At 27.4% G+C, this 20,377-nt stretch overlaps 1 protein-coding gene across 1 annotated transcript in view; it reads left to right on the top strand.

The window, feature by feature from the left end:
- Positions 1–20,377, top strand: part of LOC100167073 — a 203,125-nt gene that overhangs the window by 127,305 nt on the left and 55,443 nt on the right. Inside the window, exon 5 of the mRNA XM_001943291.5 lies at positions 9,495–9,622. Coding sequence (XP_001943326.3) covers positions 9,495–9,622 — 128 coding nt within the window. The remainder of the gene's footprint in view (positions 1–9,494; positions 9,623–20,377) is intronic.

The raw sequence follows: 20,377 nt of genomic DNA, 5'->3' as shown, positions 1-20,377 counted from the left end.
AAATCTAAAAAATACATTTACACAGTTTATTTTTATAGTCATTTTAAGTATAAATTTGTACGTAATTACATATTAAAAACCTAGGATAACTATTTTAGTTATTTTGTTGTGATTGTATAATATTATTCGTGGGTACTTGAAACTTCTAAAGTATACTATTATATATCTATGATTTTACCACGGTTTTTTGTTGATGTATAACGCGTTATAACTTATAAGTACCTAATAGATATTATGATATGATTAATTTGGAATTTATTATAGGTACCTATTATAGGTCAATTTTTTTTTAATACCATAGAAAGTATATATTATATGTCTAATACATAGACTGATATACCGTCTCCGCTCAGAATCGTTTTTCTTATACAGTGATATTATATCATTGAATTCAAATTTAATACTGTCCATTATACAGTGACCCACTTCTAACCTACTGTACAGCAGAGCGACATCCACTTACCCACCTTTTTTTAACTGATTTTTATTGACAGGTAAGTGCGTCATAGTTGCATTTAGAACTCAAAATTTTACAATGGAAGTCTGGACCCATGTCAAATTTTGCATGAACCATTTGTCATAATCTTTTATCATAATTTTTATATGCGGTAGTACCTTCATTTTACTTTGGATAATATTTTTTCAATCGGTCATCAGCAAATAAACAAATCAATCATTTCTAATATTTCCAAGAATTTCACCTACTTTTGTACAAAATGGCGGAATTCGTGGCTGACGCGTCGATGCTTTAGATAACGGTACACTGACATTTGAAACTAAACAGTAATTATTATTGATAAAGTCAAGTGAATGTTCGTTTATGCGGTAGCAAGTTCCTAATTCTTCCCTGGTATATATGTATACCCAATGCAGACTTAGGACCTATATATTGTAATTCCGTAACATAGTTTCATTCTGGTCGGAATGCTCGTTCCGTTATACATCGGAGCAAATCATTACAGATCAGGGTCGACAGTTTAAAAATTCTCCCTCTGGAACGCTTGCTAATAATCGAAACCTTGGAAGTTTTTGCGCCAATTCTATTTTGGTATAGGTAGTATAAAAAGAAATTATTTTTGTTTTTTGGATATTAGGTACCTATATCATATTTTTTATACATGCAGTTGCTTTATCGTCATACCTATGAAATTCAAATTATTTTTACATAATTTTAAGTCATCCCAATACAACGTTTATAATTCTTTCTATTTTTTATGTTATTACTTTTTTAAATAATAACATACATTTGGGCTAAATATGTTATAGATATGGAAACCTAATCTAGAGTGTTAATTATATATATTTAATAATTGGTTGAAAGTTGTATTAATACTATTATATTTTTTTTCACTTTCTTAGAGACTTAGGAGTTATTTGAATCTGGCATGCACTAGGTATGCTAAACATTTTCAAGTTTATATATTATGTTTTTAAAAATTTTTTTTTAGGTTTTGAGGCTTCGAAGACTGAGGTCATTATCATGTAAGGTTGGTAGGGTTGGATATCAGTAAAAAAAATAAAAATATTCCAATATAAAAACACAAACATTTCTGTTCTTTATCTTGATAACATAATTCTGTGTATATTTATATGTTTTATTAAGTTATAAATTATATATTATGCGAGTTGCAAATATAAATTTTTTAATAAAATTAATAACTTTAAATTACAAATTGACAATTGTTATGTTTTAATGTAATATAACTTCTAATATATATGAAGATCATATATTCATCTTAACGTATTATGATTTATGGCATTCAATTGCTATACGATATAAAAAAAATATATTTGTTAAATTATTAATTTGAGATGAGTATAGTTTAAATTAGTAAATAATAGTAAAGTAAAAGTAAAAGGGTATACAGTGTACATTATGAAAATAGTTCAATAAAATAGTTTTTATAATTTATAAATTAGAAACTAGAAAGACACGTTCACTCTTTATGTGATGTACAGACTAATTAAAAAAAAATTGATTAAATTTTTTTTAACTGAGTTAAGTTAATATTTTTTTCTATATTAACTTTTAACTTATCGATATTGTGTCCTTTTAATTTAACTTAACTTGAGTTAATTATTATAATTAACTTGCCCACCTTTGCAAACTTGAGTGGTCACCCATCCGAGAACTAGTGGCAATGGTTGTCGCTTGCTATCAATTACGTCGCTTGATTGATTTCAGTCACTGCGCCGCACTCGGACACATAATAATTGTGGTTTACCAACATTATAATATATATATATATATGTATGTATATAATATATATATGTTTATAATAACACGATTTATTAGTGTTTTCAAGTTATAAGAGTAAAACAGCTGTATAAAATATACTGTTCACATTTTTATTTATATTTTATATTTCATACCCACAGTTTTAACATAACTAAATTTTTGTTAATTTTCCGGTTTGATATTTTTTTTGTGATTTTAAAGAATATTTTTGTTTTTATTTTGTATTATAACGGAATGTAAGATAATTTGTTTTTTAAGAGAATATATTTTAAGTATGGTTTTTATTTGAATTTTTAGTATAAAAATAACAACTTGAAAAATATTAGGATGTGGATGATACAATTGAAATTTAAGAGTTATAATTACTATGAAATGGTTGGACCCTATTAGTAGTACGAGATTCGTCAGTACTCAATAGGTTTTGTTGCCCAAAATAATGGCAGAAATTATGCATTTTATAAAATACAACATAATATAGTCTGTAAAATCAAAAGTTACGTTCGGACAAACATTCATTAGCTAACTTGATAAAAACATCGGAAAATTGATATTTTAATCAGATAGTAGTATCGGAAACAAAGATACATTTTGACCAATCACCAATTTCTAAATCATTATTCAAATAATGTTCAAGTAAAAGAGTTTTTTTTTAAACAAATTGTGCGCAAAATGAAAAATACAACAAATAATTTGGCATGTTGGAAAACATTTAAGAGCTGATTTAATGAATAATCTCATGTCACATTAATTCGTATTGATGAATGGTTTTAGGTAATAAAAAACAAAATGCGACGGGTACCTACTTAAAAAATTTGCTTATACATAACGTGAAGTGCTTGTAATTGAATACACTGTTTTGGAGAGTCAAAGGGAGTGCTACCACCAAAAACATATTGAGAATCACATAATAATCTAAGATAAGCTGAACATGGACTTATAATCAGTTTTTTCTGTATGTTCCGACATCTTATACTTGTTTTTTCCGTCGATGACGCTATTTTTTATTTCGTATATAAATCAGTGTCATGAACGTACAGTATACTTCAGTATAGTTGCCTGATGATCGCAACCGTGTGCTATGCTCAAAATGTGTATGTTTATGCTAAACATAACAATTCCTATAGTATAATTGGATGTAGGTACTACCACACTATCAAAGGCATATATACAAAGGGTGACAATCGTGGTCAGATCCAATTCCTTATGGCTTATACTATATTGTTTTTCAAATTTTTAAAATAATTAAGTTTTGTAATTTATAATTTATAGTTATAATATATTTTTAAATATATTTTATAGTACTTTGTATCAATATATGAATTTAATGTTGTACAAAAAGTAATAACTATACTGAATATTCTTTAGAGCATAGTTACAACTACCATATATTTTACACAATATAATATAGACAGTAGATATAACTATATATGTTGATCTCATAATCACTTTCTAAGCCATGCATACACATTACACAAAGATATAAAATATAATATATTCCTAATATTGCTAAAAAAGTAATAACTGGATATGGTTGAAAAAAATCAAGTTTTATCATTCAAGTAGGTATTTAAAACTATTTAACTAAAGAAATATATTTTATTAAAATATAATTTGTACCTATACGTTTTATAAAAATCCATTGATAATTTAATATTTATTTAAAATATCTGAAAAAATATAAAATTTATATTTTGTTAGGACTTCAGCGTTCGTCACGCTCCCCCATTGTATCTGTTCCCTTCTCATACGAATATTAACAATAAACATATTATAGGTAATACGTATGAAAAAAACCTGTCATTGAATATTTACGAAAATATATCTCGAACCAACATTCCTGTCAAAGGATCGTATAAATATACAATTGATTCTTTATTATAAGCTTTAAACATATTATATTATTTCACCTGACTATATAAAATTCTAAACATTGGTTTGAAAAGGAAAAAAGTTTTATACAATAAAATTCATTGATTGTAAACAGTTACAGTTGATCACCAGAAATAGGACGATTATAAAAAGTAATACAAATATAGCACACACAATAAATAAATTACACTACACAAATTTACTTTAAATGTACCTAATGGTATTAAATAGTAAATCATATTATTTTCAACTTTGATATTGTATCTGTTTACAAATTCTATTATTATGTTAAGTCATTGTGAAAACTGAAAATAATTGTGACTTACTCGTCAATGACTACGGTTTGTTATAATTTTCAAAGTTCTATAATAAACTTATAAATGTATTTCAAAACTGTCACGGGGGATGAGACTGGTGGAGGAATGACCTTGATATGTATTGCAGTGATAATAATAATTTCAATCGATATAACGTGTATCACTCAAGATATTGTGTCTCGTCATGGTAAACGACACAGTATAATTACAGTGCAATAAGTAATAACCGGTGGAAACCAAAATACAACCAGCTATATTTTATTGGACAATGCTAAATTAAAACTGTGATATACTATCATCAAGTTATCGATGCACAAATAGTTTTGTTATAGGCGTATTTTAAGAGGGTACTACACATCCAAGTGTTTGGTGTACCTAAGTGTTATTTTACTAACAATACATCAACAGAAAATAGTTTATAAAATAAATTTAATTGTATATTATTATAAAATACTGACGTTAAATGGAAGTGGGTGCAGGCGTAGATACCTTACATAGACACGTGGGTGTTGTGATTTTCGTACACGAAAATACCAACATATAATGTTGCGTTATATAAGCTATAATATTATCGATATTGGATATTCGAGAGAAATTGTTCAACAAAAATAAATCAAATTTTTTTTAGAAAAAAATAGTGTAGTATAACACCTTTGAAACACTGAAGTAGTCAGTTATTATTATTATTAGGTAGTAAATTATATCTTATTAATTTGTTCTATAATACAACTTACAAGGCTAACAACGGAGAAATATCCGAGGTAAACAATTAAAAAATTAAATATATTAAATATATTCAAAAACAATGGTTTGAAGTATAATATTTTATTCAAAATGTTTGGATTTTAAATGAGTGTTTTAGTTAATTGCACTAAATGCAATAAAAACTAACCTATGTCAACATGTTTTATAATGATGATATATATTTTCAAAATATTGATTTGTTGTATTATGCACCAACTAAAAACGGAAATTACATTGGACCACTGCGTAAAATACTTTAATCGGCTACATTTCGTTTAAAAGTTAGTTAAAATAGCCACTTAAAGAAAAAATGCTGATGTATAGTTATAAATTTTATTATTTTTGAAATCGCTCAAGTTACAACCTGAAAACACACATTTATACAATATATTAATATATGATAATATTATTTTTAATGTTTCTCATAGCGTACTATTTATGCATGTACCCGCAGAGGTTGTCATATTATCATATTTTACCTGAGACGCCAGTCGTTATTATAATATACATATTTTAATAGGTATATAAATAGTAAATATTGAGGTTAAAAATACTCTAAATCAAGGATTTAAAAATTAGTATAAGTATAAAACAAAATATCGTAAGACTATATGAGACAATGACTAACGTATATTGTGTGATAATGATTAAAATCAAAATAACAGTCCAGAAACAAACCATTTACCACAGACGTCCGCTTTCATTTACTAAAAGTTATTTGTGTATGGTATTGTCAGTTTCAGTATTGTATACATTTTATTATGAATTACATATTATAGTATTGTTATTTAACATTTTTCAAATAATTTATATTAATTTTGATCGAACATATTTTGATAACGTATACCACACTCCCCAGAGACCGTGTTTAACGCCACAGTCCTCGATTTGGCCAAATCACAGAGTGTCTAAGGCTTGGTAGTATAAAGGCAGCTGTAGATCTGCAGTGTGTTATGTATGTCGTTATATTAAAATATACAAGCTCACGTGTACATAAATTAATTAACACAAGTTATTTATATTCTTTATTCCATGCTCAGCAGCGTACACGTTTCATAGTTATGATATATTATTATAATAAGTTACATAACACCACGTCGACTAGGTTAGGTATCAATAATTGACGCAAACATTGAATTAGTAATTAATTTCATTATAACCCGGGCGGCGGGCACCTTTGGGTAATCACGGATTTCCCGGGTCATGTAGAAATAAATAATCAGATAATTTTGTCACAGACATTTTGTGCGCATTCGTAATCATGCTCTCGCGTTTTAGAAAAAACGCGCGATTATTCCTATTATTTATTTGAGGGTGCACTATCCGCGTATTATTCATATTTTTCATACTACCTTTGCGATAGAATTTACTAGTAAAATATTTTGCTTTTTTTATATCATTATCAGGGATTGAAATCAGTTTCAAAAACCGGTATAAATCGTTAAAAGCGAAACTAAAAACTAAATCTAAAACGAAACCGAAAATAATTAGGATCCGGTAATAAATTTAAAACTAAAACTCGAAAAATCTTGATACCTTTTTATAATTTAAAACCAAAACAAAAATATAATTTAAATAATAGTATTTTTTTTTTGAAATTTTTTGTTATCTTGAACATTTTGGAAATTTTACTTCCACGATCCTGTGATCCAAATAAATAATAAACTATGAATGAACGTAAATAGTCCAGGACTTGAAACAGATTTTGGAAATCGGTATAATCCGTTTAAAAACCAAAACCAAAAACAAAATCACAAACGAAACCAGAGAAAAAATTGAAAACAGTATTATAATTTAAAGTTGAAACCGGAAAAAAATGGAAACCGGTATACGAAATCGAAACCAAAACCAAAATTTTTTCAATCGATTTAAAGCCCTGATCATTATTTATCACCTTCGTTTGAATAAAAATATTAATACTACCTGCAATAAATAACATAAATGGAACTTTGTATAAGGGATACAATTAAAATGCTTCAATTTACCATCCCTATTTATTAGTAATTACTTATTAGGTACGTGATTTCACGGTCGTACTCATAGGGGGTGAGTACGACTCACAAATTATCCACAACACTATTATTCATGTGTTTGTGGCGTTATAAAATAATTTAAGTTTGAGCGAGGTCGATTCATAATAATTAAAGCAAGTACATATAATTTATTCTACCATTTTTATTCGCTTTAAAATTTTAAAATTCACGACACAGATAACTTGGCGTTTTCTATAAATATTGAAGTAGGTTTAAATTATAGTCCAACGTATACAAGTATTAATACCATTTTTAAGTCCAAAATCTAATTTTGTTTTTGTCACGTGAAATTCGCCGGTCTATAGAGTGTTATTACAATTTCTTAGTGTAATGTGCTGTGCAATGTATTAGACATACATAGGTAATTACTTATATTCTCGTCAAATCTAGAACCACCCATCTGAATGAATTGTATTAAATTTTTTTTGATGAATTAATATGTTTTTAAACTTGTATTAAGTATGTCATCGAGTGATTGAAAAATCTTGTAATAATATTAAGACAAAATAAAAAATATGTATAGACTTTTTTCATTAAAATTAACTTTTCCAAATGTTTCATGACAATATATTTTCTGAAATTGCTGAAAACATTTGATAACAATTGAATGTTTAAAATTTAAATAATTAAATAAACATAACTCGGTAATACTATATAGGCTTGTACCTACCTGAGTAGGTTAGGCTAGGTACGACAACTACAAGTAATTAATGTAAACTTGTACATACATAATCACCTTATAATATATAATTGCAGTTATTATATTTACGACTATCGGAGTGTCGAGGATAATCTTTGTTAGGTAGATGAAATATTTTGGAGGAGTATCGCATTATACACATATTCCTACGCCTTAAACGTTTATTATGCATGCTGTACTCGTATATAACTTAAAAATCGTTCTGGTAGAGTTAGTTGAGCATAAAAGCCCATAGTTTACTTTCCGCGCATTTGTAAAATTAATAATATATATATAATATAGAATATGATACAAAACGCTAACAGACTACAAAAATTATATTATTATTATTATTATTATTATTATTATTATTATTATATAGTACCTATATTCAATGAGATCCGTTCAATGCGATTCCTGGCTAATAGTATCCTGCTCCACGGAATCAAGAAAGGAAAACTACAAACGAAAACCATATTATGTTTAAGGCCTCAGCCAACCATATACCTTTTTCAATCAAATAACCTTAAGGCCCTCTGACAAAAAAATAATGGCACTCTCTGTCCTTAGTTATATGTATTTTAAAAATGCAATTGGTGCAAGAATTTACAATGTTACTTTGCATAGGTTGGAGCTATATTTTTGATACTTAAAATTGTCATTGAGACATTCACTATTTTAAATTAATTATATTTTAAGTTCTATCCTCGTTAACAATTTTCTAAAATTCAAATCTTCTTCGACTCAAATTCAATGTTTTTGTGAAAATAAATTATATTCTTTAATCTTAAGTATACTTAGGTATTCCTAAAATTAGAATTTATCTATTTATCTATTGATAAGCATTTATGTAAATGCGTTATTTATGAATACAATCAGGGTGATAGCATGATTGGTAAATCTCGTTGTATATATATATAATATAGAATAATGTACATACCAGAATGACGTATATTTATAAATTCCAGAATTAGCGTAGAACTTCCAGCTGCAGCTTTATCGGGATCCTTTGACCATAGTCTATCCTCATTTTCCGGTACCAATTGATCATAATATATCAATAAGATAATTTTACAAATAAATCGTAATAAATATTATATATTATTGATATTTATCTTATTGTTTATTTAATTAATGTAAAATAAAATTTAATAAAGTAAATAACTAAGTAAAAATATTAGAATTTAAAATAATTTCCATAACTTGAATCCCAATGGACAATGCCATCGTGGGTTTTTATTTAATAATAAAAAATATATATATATAATACTCTTCTAAGAAATACGCATTTTATTTTATATTATAAAATCAATGGTACCTATTGTTACTACATATTATATACCTACATTGTATTATTGTTGTTACGTCGGTGCCGAGTAATTAAATATCGAGTGCTCTGGCATCGAATTATACATTTATACCGGCGTACACCTTTAACTGGTGGTAATAATTAACCAGTAATTGCGTTTGAAATCCAAAGTTGTTTGCGCAGGTTTGCGTGGGGAATGAGGATTGTTTTGAGTGCAACAAATTTGATTTGCATAATATATTGTATTTCTATTTGAATGTTATATAATTAACCACTTTTTTTTTTATGTCTTTTTCCTATACAGGGAAGAATGTCACAGGGATTGGCTGCGTCTGAGGAAAACGCCACTGTTTGGATGCATATGCCCGCAGAATCAAGTCAAAAAACGATGTGATCGAATTTTTTCTCTGATAAACGAAAACCCGTGCATCAGTGAGTATTATTCATTTTTTTTTTTTTATAGAGTGTTTATTTATCTCTATTTTAATTATTACTCTAAGATCTAAACTTAAACGATTATGGCTACGAACTGAATTTAACGCCAAGCAATAAAATCCACTCACAGATTAATCCAACAGACCTTAGATGCAATCCATCGATGTTATCTCTGATTTCTGCTAAAATAAAATGTATTTAAGTTGTAACACACAACATTTAGGACTTGAATAAACCTACTACACCTTCAATACCGGCGACCCCCGATTAAACATTAATTCATCATCAATCCACGTGTCTGCCCATTCTATTATGCGTTTAATTTAATGATATTCTCGGTTAGTAATGCATTTTTAGAGGATAGATTGTTATATTCAACTATTTACTATTCCATTCGACAAAGAAAAAAACAATATTATAGGTATATAGCAGACACCGACATTTAACGTGCTGTGAAAGAAGTTAACACACTTTTGCAAACAAAATGTACGCTTATTTAGTTTATTTTTTATTTTAATTTTGTTATATTTGATGAAGATATTATAATAATTGTTATTAATACTATGCAAATACTTGCAATTAGTTTACATTGAATTAGGTAATCAGATATATGTTCGTATATTATTATTTAAACTAAAGTCTAAAATTATACAACTAGATGATATTTACGATCGCCAAATAAGAACATTTCCCTAAAGTGAAATAAGTTTTGCCCTCAGGAGTGATAATAACGATAAGTGGAAACACCACTCAAGAGCCGTGTGGCTCAGACTCTGAACTATAATATTTGTTTATGAACTTTTCATTTAAATTTAATTGTAATTAAAAAGTTTTTATTTAATACAGTTCACCTATTATGTTATACGTAAATATAACAGTAAATTTGTTTTTGATAAAATCAACAGAAGCCATTTTCATCCATCAGTTTTGGGATTAAAATTGAATTTAATAAAAGTAGCGCTTGGTCCTAGCGACTAACCACATAACTAGTACCAACGTTCACGCTTCAATACCTATATCATATTTTACAGACAAATTCGCAGTACAAACAAATATTAGAGTAATACAACTTAAAAATATTTTCGAAAAATTATTTTTTACTTGTCATAGTTTTGTAGTGGTTGTTTATTGGCACGCGTAAGGTTTGAGTTAAGTATTTTCTTTTCCATTTTGTCGATAATTTATATTTAAAAAAAAAAAAACATCACTAGGTACTAAATCCTATTAAATATCTAATCCGCTGCATATGGTAGGTACCAACAGTATATAAAGAAACTATAATAACCGACTGACAGTCAGTACGTACGCGTAAGCTTCTTCTTTTATACAGCAGCTTTTCATCGATTATTTAATCACCGGAAAACCCACCCTGCACTTCGATTTCAACGTCCCGACATTCAGTATATATGTAACGGCGGGACTGGAAGGAGAATGTTGCGGCACAAAGCGATTTTCAATAAAAGCCGTCCACGGGATTGGCCAGTAAAAATAATTGCGATTGTGCAGCCTCACTTAAAGAAATTTACGATCCAAAAGGCCATTACCTCAGTGTACGTACATGCACCCGTCAAAGGGATGAAGTTGGTTATTTTTCAATACCATCCCTTACACAAAGTTATACATTATTGTTATTAAGTATATAAGAAAACGTTTTAGCGTTTCTAATGGAATTGGTAACAGGTCAAGCCATCAGTTGTTAGACTTTTGAACATTTTGTTAACAACCAAATCATTAATGAGCGAAACAAATCTCAACTGGTAAAATCTAAACTGAACGTTTTATGCCCGGCGGAAAAAAAATACAATGAACGTGAAAAAACATTCAAGCGAACAACTTAGAACGGCATAAAAAAAACTGCTGCAATATAGGTGTATATAGTTTAGTTTGTACCTATCAACACGATAACATTTTGAGATGCAGTAATAAGTGGTTCTTTTAACATAAACCAGATATGATATGAAATAAAAGATATTTTCTAATATTTAAGCAGGTACCTATACTGTTTTAAATGTTTTTTTTTTTTTTAAAAAAGAAGTTAAATGCGTCCATCAAAAAGATAGTACCTGATTTATGATAAAATAATAAATAAGGCAACCTGTACATATTTAGCTGTCGAATTTATAATTACAATACATTTAATTTAATAATTCAATGCTTTTTGCAAATAAATAATCTACAAACAGCATCGTACACTATATACGATTATATAATATATAAATATAGCCAGTATAGGCAATCAGAAAGAGACCGAAACCGGATGTATTTTTAACTTTGAAGGACCTGTTTTGTGCTTTAATAATGTGCCGAGATTGATTATATTATATTATAATATATAGGTACCGTTTTGAATATTATAGCATAATATCAATCGACGAAAAGATATATTATTTTTAAAACCCATTGACGACTATTTACATTAAGCCGCACGATCTCATCATATCTAAGAAGTGGAGTTTATGCTAAGCTTTGCGGGTGATCAGATTTAGTTTATAAATTTCGAATTTCACGTGTTTCAAATGAATACTATGATGTTGCATGGTACCTATACAGAGTTATGTAGTAATGTGAATTTTCATGAATTATTAGTACGAGAAATTGATGACCAAATAAATAGATAATAATATTAGTACGGGGAACGGATTGGCTGAGCGGATTAAAGGCGTCGGTTACGACGCACACCGGCGCCGGTTCGATGCCAGCCGTGGGCGGAATTTTTCTTCGAACAAGTCGCGATTTCCGGAGAGAAGGGCCGCCATCCCATCCGGGCATGAGAAAATACCTACGGGTGCCCACTAAAAAATCTGCCAAAACCAAAACACACGTGTTTAAACTTACAGTACCCTCCCCAACAGTAAAAACCACCCAATGGCCTAAGTTTCCGCGCGTTAATTAATAAAAAAAAAATATATATATATTAGTACATACTAATTATTAATAATATATACTATAACAATTTAACAAACAGGAAATGGCGCATTAACCAAACTTTGCCACATATTCAGGAACAATATTATGCCAACTCAGTAAAAAAAAAAAATTTAATGACAAAATTAAAATATATACGTTTATAATCGTGATCTGCAACTTTCAGCTAACAACAATTGGATAGCCGACGTAACGTAAACATATTTATTGAAGACACTAGTTTGTTACAAAAGTTTTTGTTTTTTAATATGCATTAAAGTGATTTTTTCTATTTATACATTATGTTATAGGTAGGTACACAATTTGTATTATATTCATGGTAGATATATATGATCATAATATAATAAAATATTAAATATTCCCACATTCAAATATAAAACAACAAAAAATAATTTATTATAATAGGTATGTATATAATATTTGTTTAGTATTTTGTATACCTACACATTTAAATTGAAATAATATATATCATATTATAATGATACAGATAAAAATCATATTTAGTAATTTTAAAAATAAAATTATAGAAAAAATGAATCTATTTATTACTATCATTTATTTGTATTAATAATTACATATTTCTTAGTCATTATTATGTTAAAAAGGTACTTTTAATTTACAAAAATTTCAAAATTAACTATTTGATGTCGTGTGTGTTTGGTCTGAGTGAAACATGTAGGTAGTTTCTTTTATTGATTTGGAGACGGTATGGATTATAGATGGGACGTTCGGTTTAAATGAGTTAGTCCAATACCACAGGCTTCACATATAGCTAGGTTACATAGGGACTTACGCCCTTGACATAAGAAAAATGTGCGTAAACCTGATGTGGCCTACGCGTAAATGATTTAATACAATTTCGTTTTTTCTTTTTAAATTCGAGTTTTTTCATCTAGTGATAGTTATTTTATTTTGTTTTATATTATCCTATAGCTTTCATCCTAAACATGTTGTTTATCAACTTTTTTTTATGTTGTCGTAAGACGATTGATTGATAAAATTACGTATTTTATTATTATTTGTGGCTATTTACTGTTTTTCAACTATTTAAGCATTTTAATTTCCTGTAATACCTTTGTGTTCAGACAGGTATCCACATAACAACTATTTATTTGTTCAATTGTAATGCTTCTATTGTTTTTTTGTTGCAATATTTCCTGGAATAAAAATTGAAGAACACCTTTGAGAGTACTTTTCAAGTCACTGTGTATTATATTTTTTCTATATTTCTCTTCAATTATGGTCTGTATTGCTATAATAATAGCTGTAGTGCCTTGGCTGGAAAATAAAGCAGTCATCTAGGAGTTAACTTAGTAGTAGTTTATTGAGAATATTATTGAGAGAAACCTATTCCACCTTCGGCTTTAGATATCATAGATTTTTTTAGTTTTATACTATACTTTTGAAATATAATTTAATATTTCAAAAAGCGTTTGTAGGTTAAGGCTAATAGTTATATGGTTTTTTCATTTAAACTAGTCCATATAACCTGTACAATTTGTTTTCTTCTTATTATTTGAGGTAGGTTAGTTTTCATCCATAGACTATTTTACTTCAGTTTTTGTAGAGAATAGTAGTCTTATTATTATTTCTGGCTAACCGTGCCACACAGTTAACGTGTAACAGTAAAATGTGTAACATTATTATTTCTAATATCAGCTCTCCTCCACCTATGTTATAGATTTTTTTTTTTATTTATAGTACCTGAAAACTAATCGACAACTAAAATTATTTAATATACACCTAGCCTTTGCCTCACAGAAACTAATTATTTTGGAATAAAGAAACAATTATCTATCGTCGTTGTCTTCTTCACTGCAAAGCTTACACTCTTCAAGTCACGTACTACTTTTGGCTTCACAGGCCAGCTGGATTCACCGCCTTAGTTACCTCGTATATCTTGGTGCAATCAGTGGGGTCACTGACACCATCTCTTCCATTAACTAGCCTACGACTAGTCTTTTGGCCTGTAAAAACGTGCAGGTTTCTTCTTCGTCATTTTCATTGCAGCTGTCTAGTCCTTTCATCTCTTTCTTGGTTGTCATTATTATTTCAATATATTTACGAACGACGTCCCTTGTACATTTTATTGAATAGAATTGATTATATTATGTTCCACTGTGATCACTAGATAAAAATCTAAATTTGTTATTTTGGAACATTCTTGGAGGTTGTTCATGGTTATTTGTAATCGATTTGGTAGGATGAGGTTTTTATTAATGCTATAAAATAAATTAAAGTCGTCCGAGAATATGTTACACCTTGTTGGTAATGCACGATAATGACGATAAGAATTAATAAAGTTACTGAGAAGGCAAGATCCTTGAGGGACCACATGTTTTTGTATACATTCTTCCGATAGCTTTGCAGTGGTTTGCTTTGACTTTGAAGGATAAATTATTTAAGAATTTTGTTATTACGTTGAGTACATATCCTTTAGATTATATTGTAGTTGATTTAATTAAGATATTAAATCTCTGCGTGAATTATATATGCATTAGAAATGTGTAAGTTAGACATAATTTTCATCATTTGTTAAAATTTTATTTTTATTGTATCCCTACCTAAAATTCAAAATGTAAATGCATATGTATACATTATTTGAACAAATATAGGTACCTACTAAAAAAAAATAATTATTTAGATAGAAATGTATTTATCTTTATTTAGATAAATATGAATCAGGTCCTTATTTTGATAATTTTCAGTTATGTTACCTTCGTTTTATCTATTTAAATCCAATATTGCATGATTATACCAATCGTGCGCATGCATTTTTAGCAATACCACGACATATCAATAGGTAAATGGAATTATAAAATGTGACAAATGTTATTTATGATAAGTTTAGATTTTAAATATAAACTTATCGTTCATAAATTATAGAACATATATCAATGTTGGCCCGAATACATTCGAACGTACCACGCCACCCCGCCACTGTATGATAATAATATTCATCCGGCGACGTACCCTTTGACATTACGTAAAGCTTAACCTTGACGAGAGATCGTGTAAGCGTACGTGTGTGGTGTACAACGCGCCCACCCTTAAATATACAAATCATATACGTGAGGGCTGCTCGCTTGTGCTCATAACTACAATATTATTATGATATAATTTTTGTGCAGTACCTTCCTATATTTAATTATTCTATTATTATAAAATATAGTATGTAAAACAGGTGTACAATTCCATTTATTTCAACCTCTGCGAATCTCGGTGGTTTCTACAAACTTAAAAGTCAAAACGACTCGAACGCACTAATTTATCGTCTTTGTCTTAATTATATTACAATATAATATAATATAATGTATACATGTACCAACAACGTTAACACTATAGCGGGGACTTATCGCGCTGAGGGGTTTTTTCCCACTATATTACTACACTGCAAGACAATAATAATTCATTGCACCCTCCTGCCAACTAGGTAGGTATATTATTACTATTATGTACGTACAATATGGCTAATGCTCAAGAAAATGGCCTGTAACTTAGGTAATCCTACATTATAACACACCACGTCACTACTCAAGCGATTCGCTGTATGACCTATATCGCAATATGAAACAATAATATAATTGTATAAGAGATATACCTACATCTCATACAACATAATACGTTTATACTATTGAAATGATTTAAGTTTTCGGTTGTCTCAAAATGTAATTTCATGAAATAATATAGGTACAGAACGTTCCGTATTATACATTATGGAATGTATAGAATAACATAAACTGTTGAAATTCCATTAGGGAATAATATTATTAATTATTATTCTTAAACTGTGAACATATAACTACGCTGTCTTGGGTGAGGTTTGGTATCTGATTTTTGAATAACAAGAAAATATGAATCTTTATAAAAACAAAGCGATTACAATAGTATAGTATAATATTTATCTGGACATAAGAGTTGAAATTTTCCAATGACATATTGTTTTATGACTCACAAATGTAATTAAATTACTATAAGTAATTACCTACCATGGTAGTTAATCAATATTAAATATTTTTTTCAATATATTTTTTTTTTATTCTCAATGAAAAAATATTTGTATATAATATTATGTGAAATACAAAATTTTATTTAACTATTAAATAATAAAAATATTAAATTAAAAATTAATATAAACTATTATTTTAATTAACTATTTCACGGTTAATAATAAAAAAACAAATTAATACGAAGTGTAGTAGAATATTTAAAAAACAAAACAGAATCGTGAAAAATTACTTAAAGAAATTCGTACTCATGATGTATAACTTTAAAATATTATATTAAATAACAGTATAGCTTATAAGTTACAAATTATAAGTTTATATCGATTGGATGAACATATTTATTCTTATAAGTATGTTTTGGATAGTAGAGTATAAATTTTATTCCAATAATCGTAATAATATACAAGCAACATGAAAAGGTTTTATCCATTTCTGCGTTCAACTTAGGATAATTAGTGATATTTTATGACGTAGAACCTTTTCGTCTGTTATACTTTTGTACTTTATTAACGCACCAATTAAAACCGTTTTAAGCTGGAAATATGCGTCTTTGGAATATTTTTATTAAATATATTATATATAATGTATATAGTGTAAAAAAAAAAAGTGTTGAATAAAAAGGATTTAGAACCCTTTCATCCTTGGTCCGCGTAAACTTGAAGTTTAATTTATTAAGTACGATTATAACATTTCCCTCCGCATTAACAATCAACCCGTTATTTTTATATAACTGAACTCTTTGCAGCCATGTCCACGGTTCTTAACAAGCGTCCAACCGTGCTTTGTAGAAATTAAAAATTTTGAACTAAAACAACTTATATGGCCACTGCGTTTGCGTAAATCAACAAAATTGTTTTATTTTTCTTGTCGTTAACACAGATTCCTAGAGACGAACTGCAAGTAAAAATGTTCAATGTTTACGCCCAGTGATTATCAAAATAATTTAAGAAAAACTAAAAAAAATCTAAAAATTAAAATATCAAAAATGCATAATATGCAAAATTTCTTTTTAAAAAGTTTAAAGTTCAAACTTTGTTAAAATTATGTTGTAGCTAAAAGTTCATATACAATTTTAAATCAAATTTAATATTAAAAAAAAAAAATAATAATCTAAAATACATCACGGGTATAAATAGCGTAACTTCTTTCCAGTGACCTCTTTTTTTTTTATGACAAAAGTAGAAACACTTGTTGAAAATATTCTATAAAAATATCTAATGTTAACTATGAAAATACAATTATTTATGAATTTCTAACTGAAGAATAGTTTGAAAAATTTGAAAAAAAATTGAAAAATGATCATGGCTATATAATTAAATAGCGAAAAAAGAGTTAAAATTAAAGAATGATGTTTAATATAAAAGGAACACTAAAAAAATGAAATAGACTTTTTCAAAAATTGGTTTTGCGTAAAAATTACCACTTTTTTCATTTTTTTTTCTTGACGTTTTCAAAAACTACTAATTTTTATCTCTTAAAAGTACCAAATATATTAACTTTTATATCGGAAAATATGCAGCTTTTACATGAGAAAAGATGCTGATGTCGAAAATCAGAGTATTTTTAACATAAATATTAATGAGACAAAAAAAAAATACATCATCATAAATACAATACTATATTCATTCACTACGCTCTGAATTAAAGTACATAGGTACTTGGTAAACACATAGTTTTATACACATCTGATGCGCGATTGTAGATTTGTATATAAGATTCGATATTTAAATAACAAATAATAATTTATTTAAGCTACTTTATTGATGTTCAAAAAATATTAATCCTAGAAACTTAAAGCTGTTCACCATTATTATGATTATTACTATATTATTATTTTAATACACAATACATTTTTAAATATTTAGACCAATTTTAGCTATATATAACACACACCTATTTACATATTTTCACAGTAACCTAACCAACAAGGTATTCACTTAATATAAAAACTTATAGTTATTACCTATATAAATATATAATATGATATGTCATACTTCTGAAAAAAAAGTATCCGACCTAGGTTACTTTATTACAAATAAATTAATACATTTTTAATAGGAATTTAAATTAATTAATAGATATATTTATAGTTTATAAATAGACGCCGACACATTGTCTATACATACAATTGTCTTACGTATAGCTACAATAGTACAATAATGTATCACGTAATTTAATTTTAACACAACCATTACAGTAGTCAATGACGAGGTACACTCGAAGCATACTATATAGCAAAACAACTTTCCCCGTATTTTTTTATTTTTATTTTTTCAAATATACTCGAGAAAACCTATAAAACCTTAAGTACATACGGAACATTTATATACCTATATTTATTTTCATTACACCGTGCCGTCATCCATTGACCTGTATATCTACGATTTTCAAATTCAATGTCTGCAATCTTAAATATTGGTTCAGAATAGAAAGATATTTTCAATGGTTTCGATAATCTTATCAGAGTTATAATTTCTAAGGAGAATTTTTTATTTTTTATTGAAACATAGTTTTCTTATGTAATATAAATATTATTATTTATTTTTTACTTTGGTCATCCAGAATAATAAATTAGAAAAATAGTGAGCAATGTATTATTATAAAGCTTTTATGACGCTTTATATTTGCATTTTATAATTGTTTTAAAAAATGTATTCAAATTGTTTCTTATAATTAATATTAATTTATTTGGATTTTATAGATGTATAGTATAGGTATACACTACATACAAGATTTTAATTTGAGTGTTTTAATAAACAAAAATTGTATAAAACACTTTAATACTTTTTTTGTGTTTTACAAATTGGTACTAAATTAAAGCATGTCGAATAAATGCTCACTTTAAAATTGTGTAACTGTTGTATGGTTAGACACTACCCTATTCACACATTTAAATATAACAATAAATGTATATTATAAATTAAATAATTGATTCCTGTCTATACCATTATATTTCAATTATACCACATATTGTACAAACTGTTTGTATCTCAACTGGTAGTTAAAACGGTCAACGTGGGGTTGTGATTGATATTAATATGTTTCTACCAACTAACTGATACGTATTTAAAATGTTTTATGAATTTTAACAGAGTATAAACATTAAACAATTATTTTATGTCATATGATATAGTTAGGTAGGTTACCACTATCTATTAATAAAGTATTAGGTAGAGAAATTATTAGGAGACTATTAGAAATGTTGAATAATAATATAATTTTATAAATGAAAAACATATTTCCAAGTAGGTATATAGTCGATTACCGAAACCACTCTCCAGATCATTGCGTAGGTCATATTATATTATATAACAAAAGTATGTATTTAAACTATTTTGTCAGAATTAACACCATTATATACATAAATATAGTTTATATATTTATATGTTGTATATTATAATATTTTTATTAAATAGAAGAAAACTTTACATGTACAGATTTATGATTTTTATTTTTTCAATAACTTTACTGAATAGTTTTAATAAAAATGTAAAATATAAACAAGTTAACTATTAATAATCTGTTTGGGAATCATTGAGACACTACATAATAAATATACTTTTCTATCTTTGATAAAAGTTTAGTCTTTCAATTATAAATAATATATAAAAAGCGGTGTATTCCACACAAATTGGATTTTTACTGTTTACACTCACGCATCCGACATCTTCTTGAGTTAATAATACACATGTAATTCAATTTATAATAAGTAAGTAAGTATACTCCAAAATCAAATATGGTATTCAGTTAATAATATATTATGAAGGGTGGGAAAGTAAAAGTGGTTGTTCGCTCATTCGTACAATTGTGTAATATCGAA

Source organism: Acyrthosiphon pisum, chromosome X, assembly GCF_005508785.2.
Source record: "Acyrthosiphon pisum isolate AL4f chromosome X, pea_aphid_22Mar2018_4r6ur, whole genome shotgun sequence".
In the NCBI taxonomy this organism is placed as follows: Eukaryota; Metazoa; Arthropoda; class Insecta; order Hemiptera; family Aphididae; genus Acyrthosiphon; species Acyrthosiphon pisum.
This window is presented reverse-complemented; position numbering and strand designations above follow the sequence as displayed.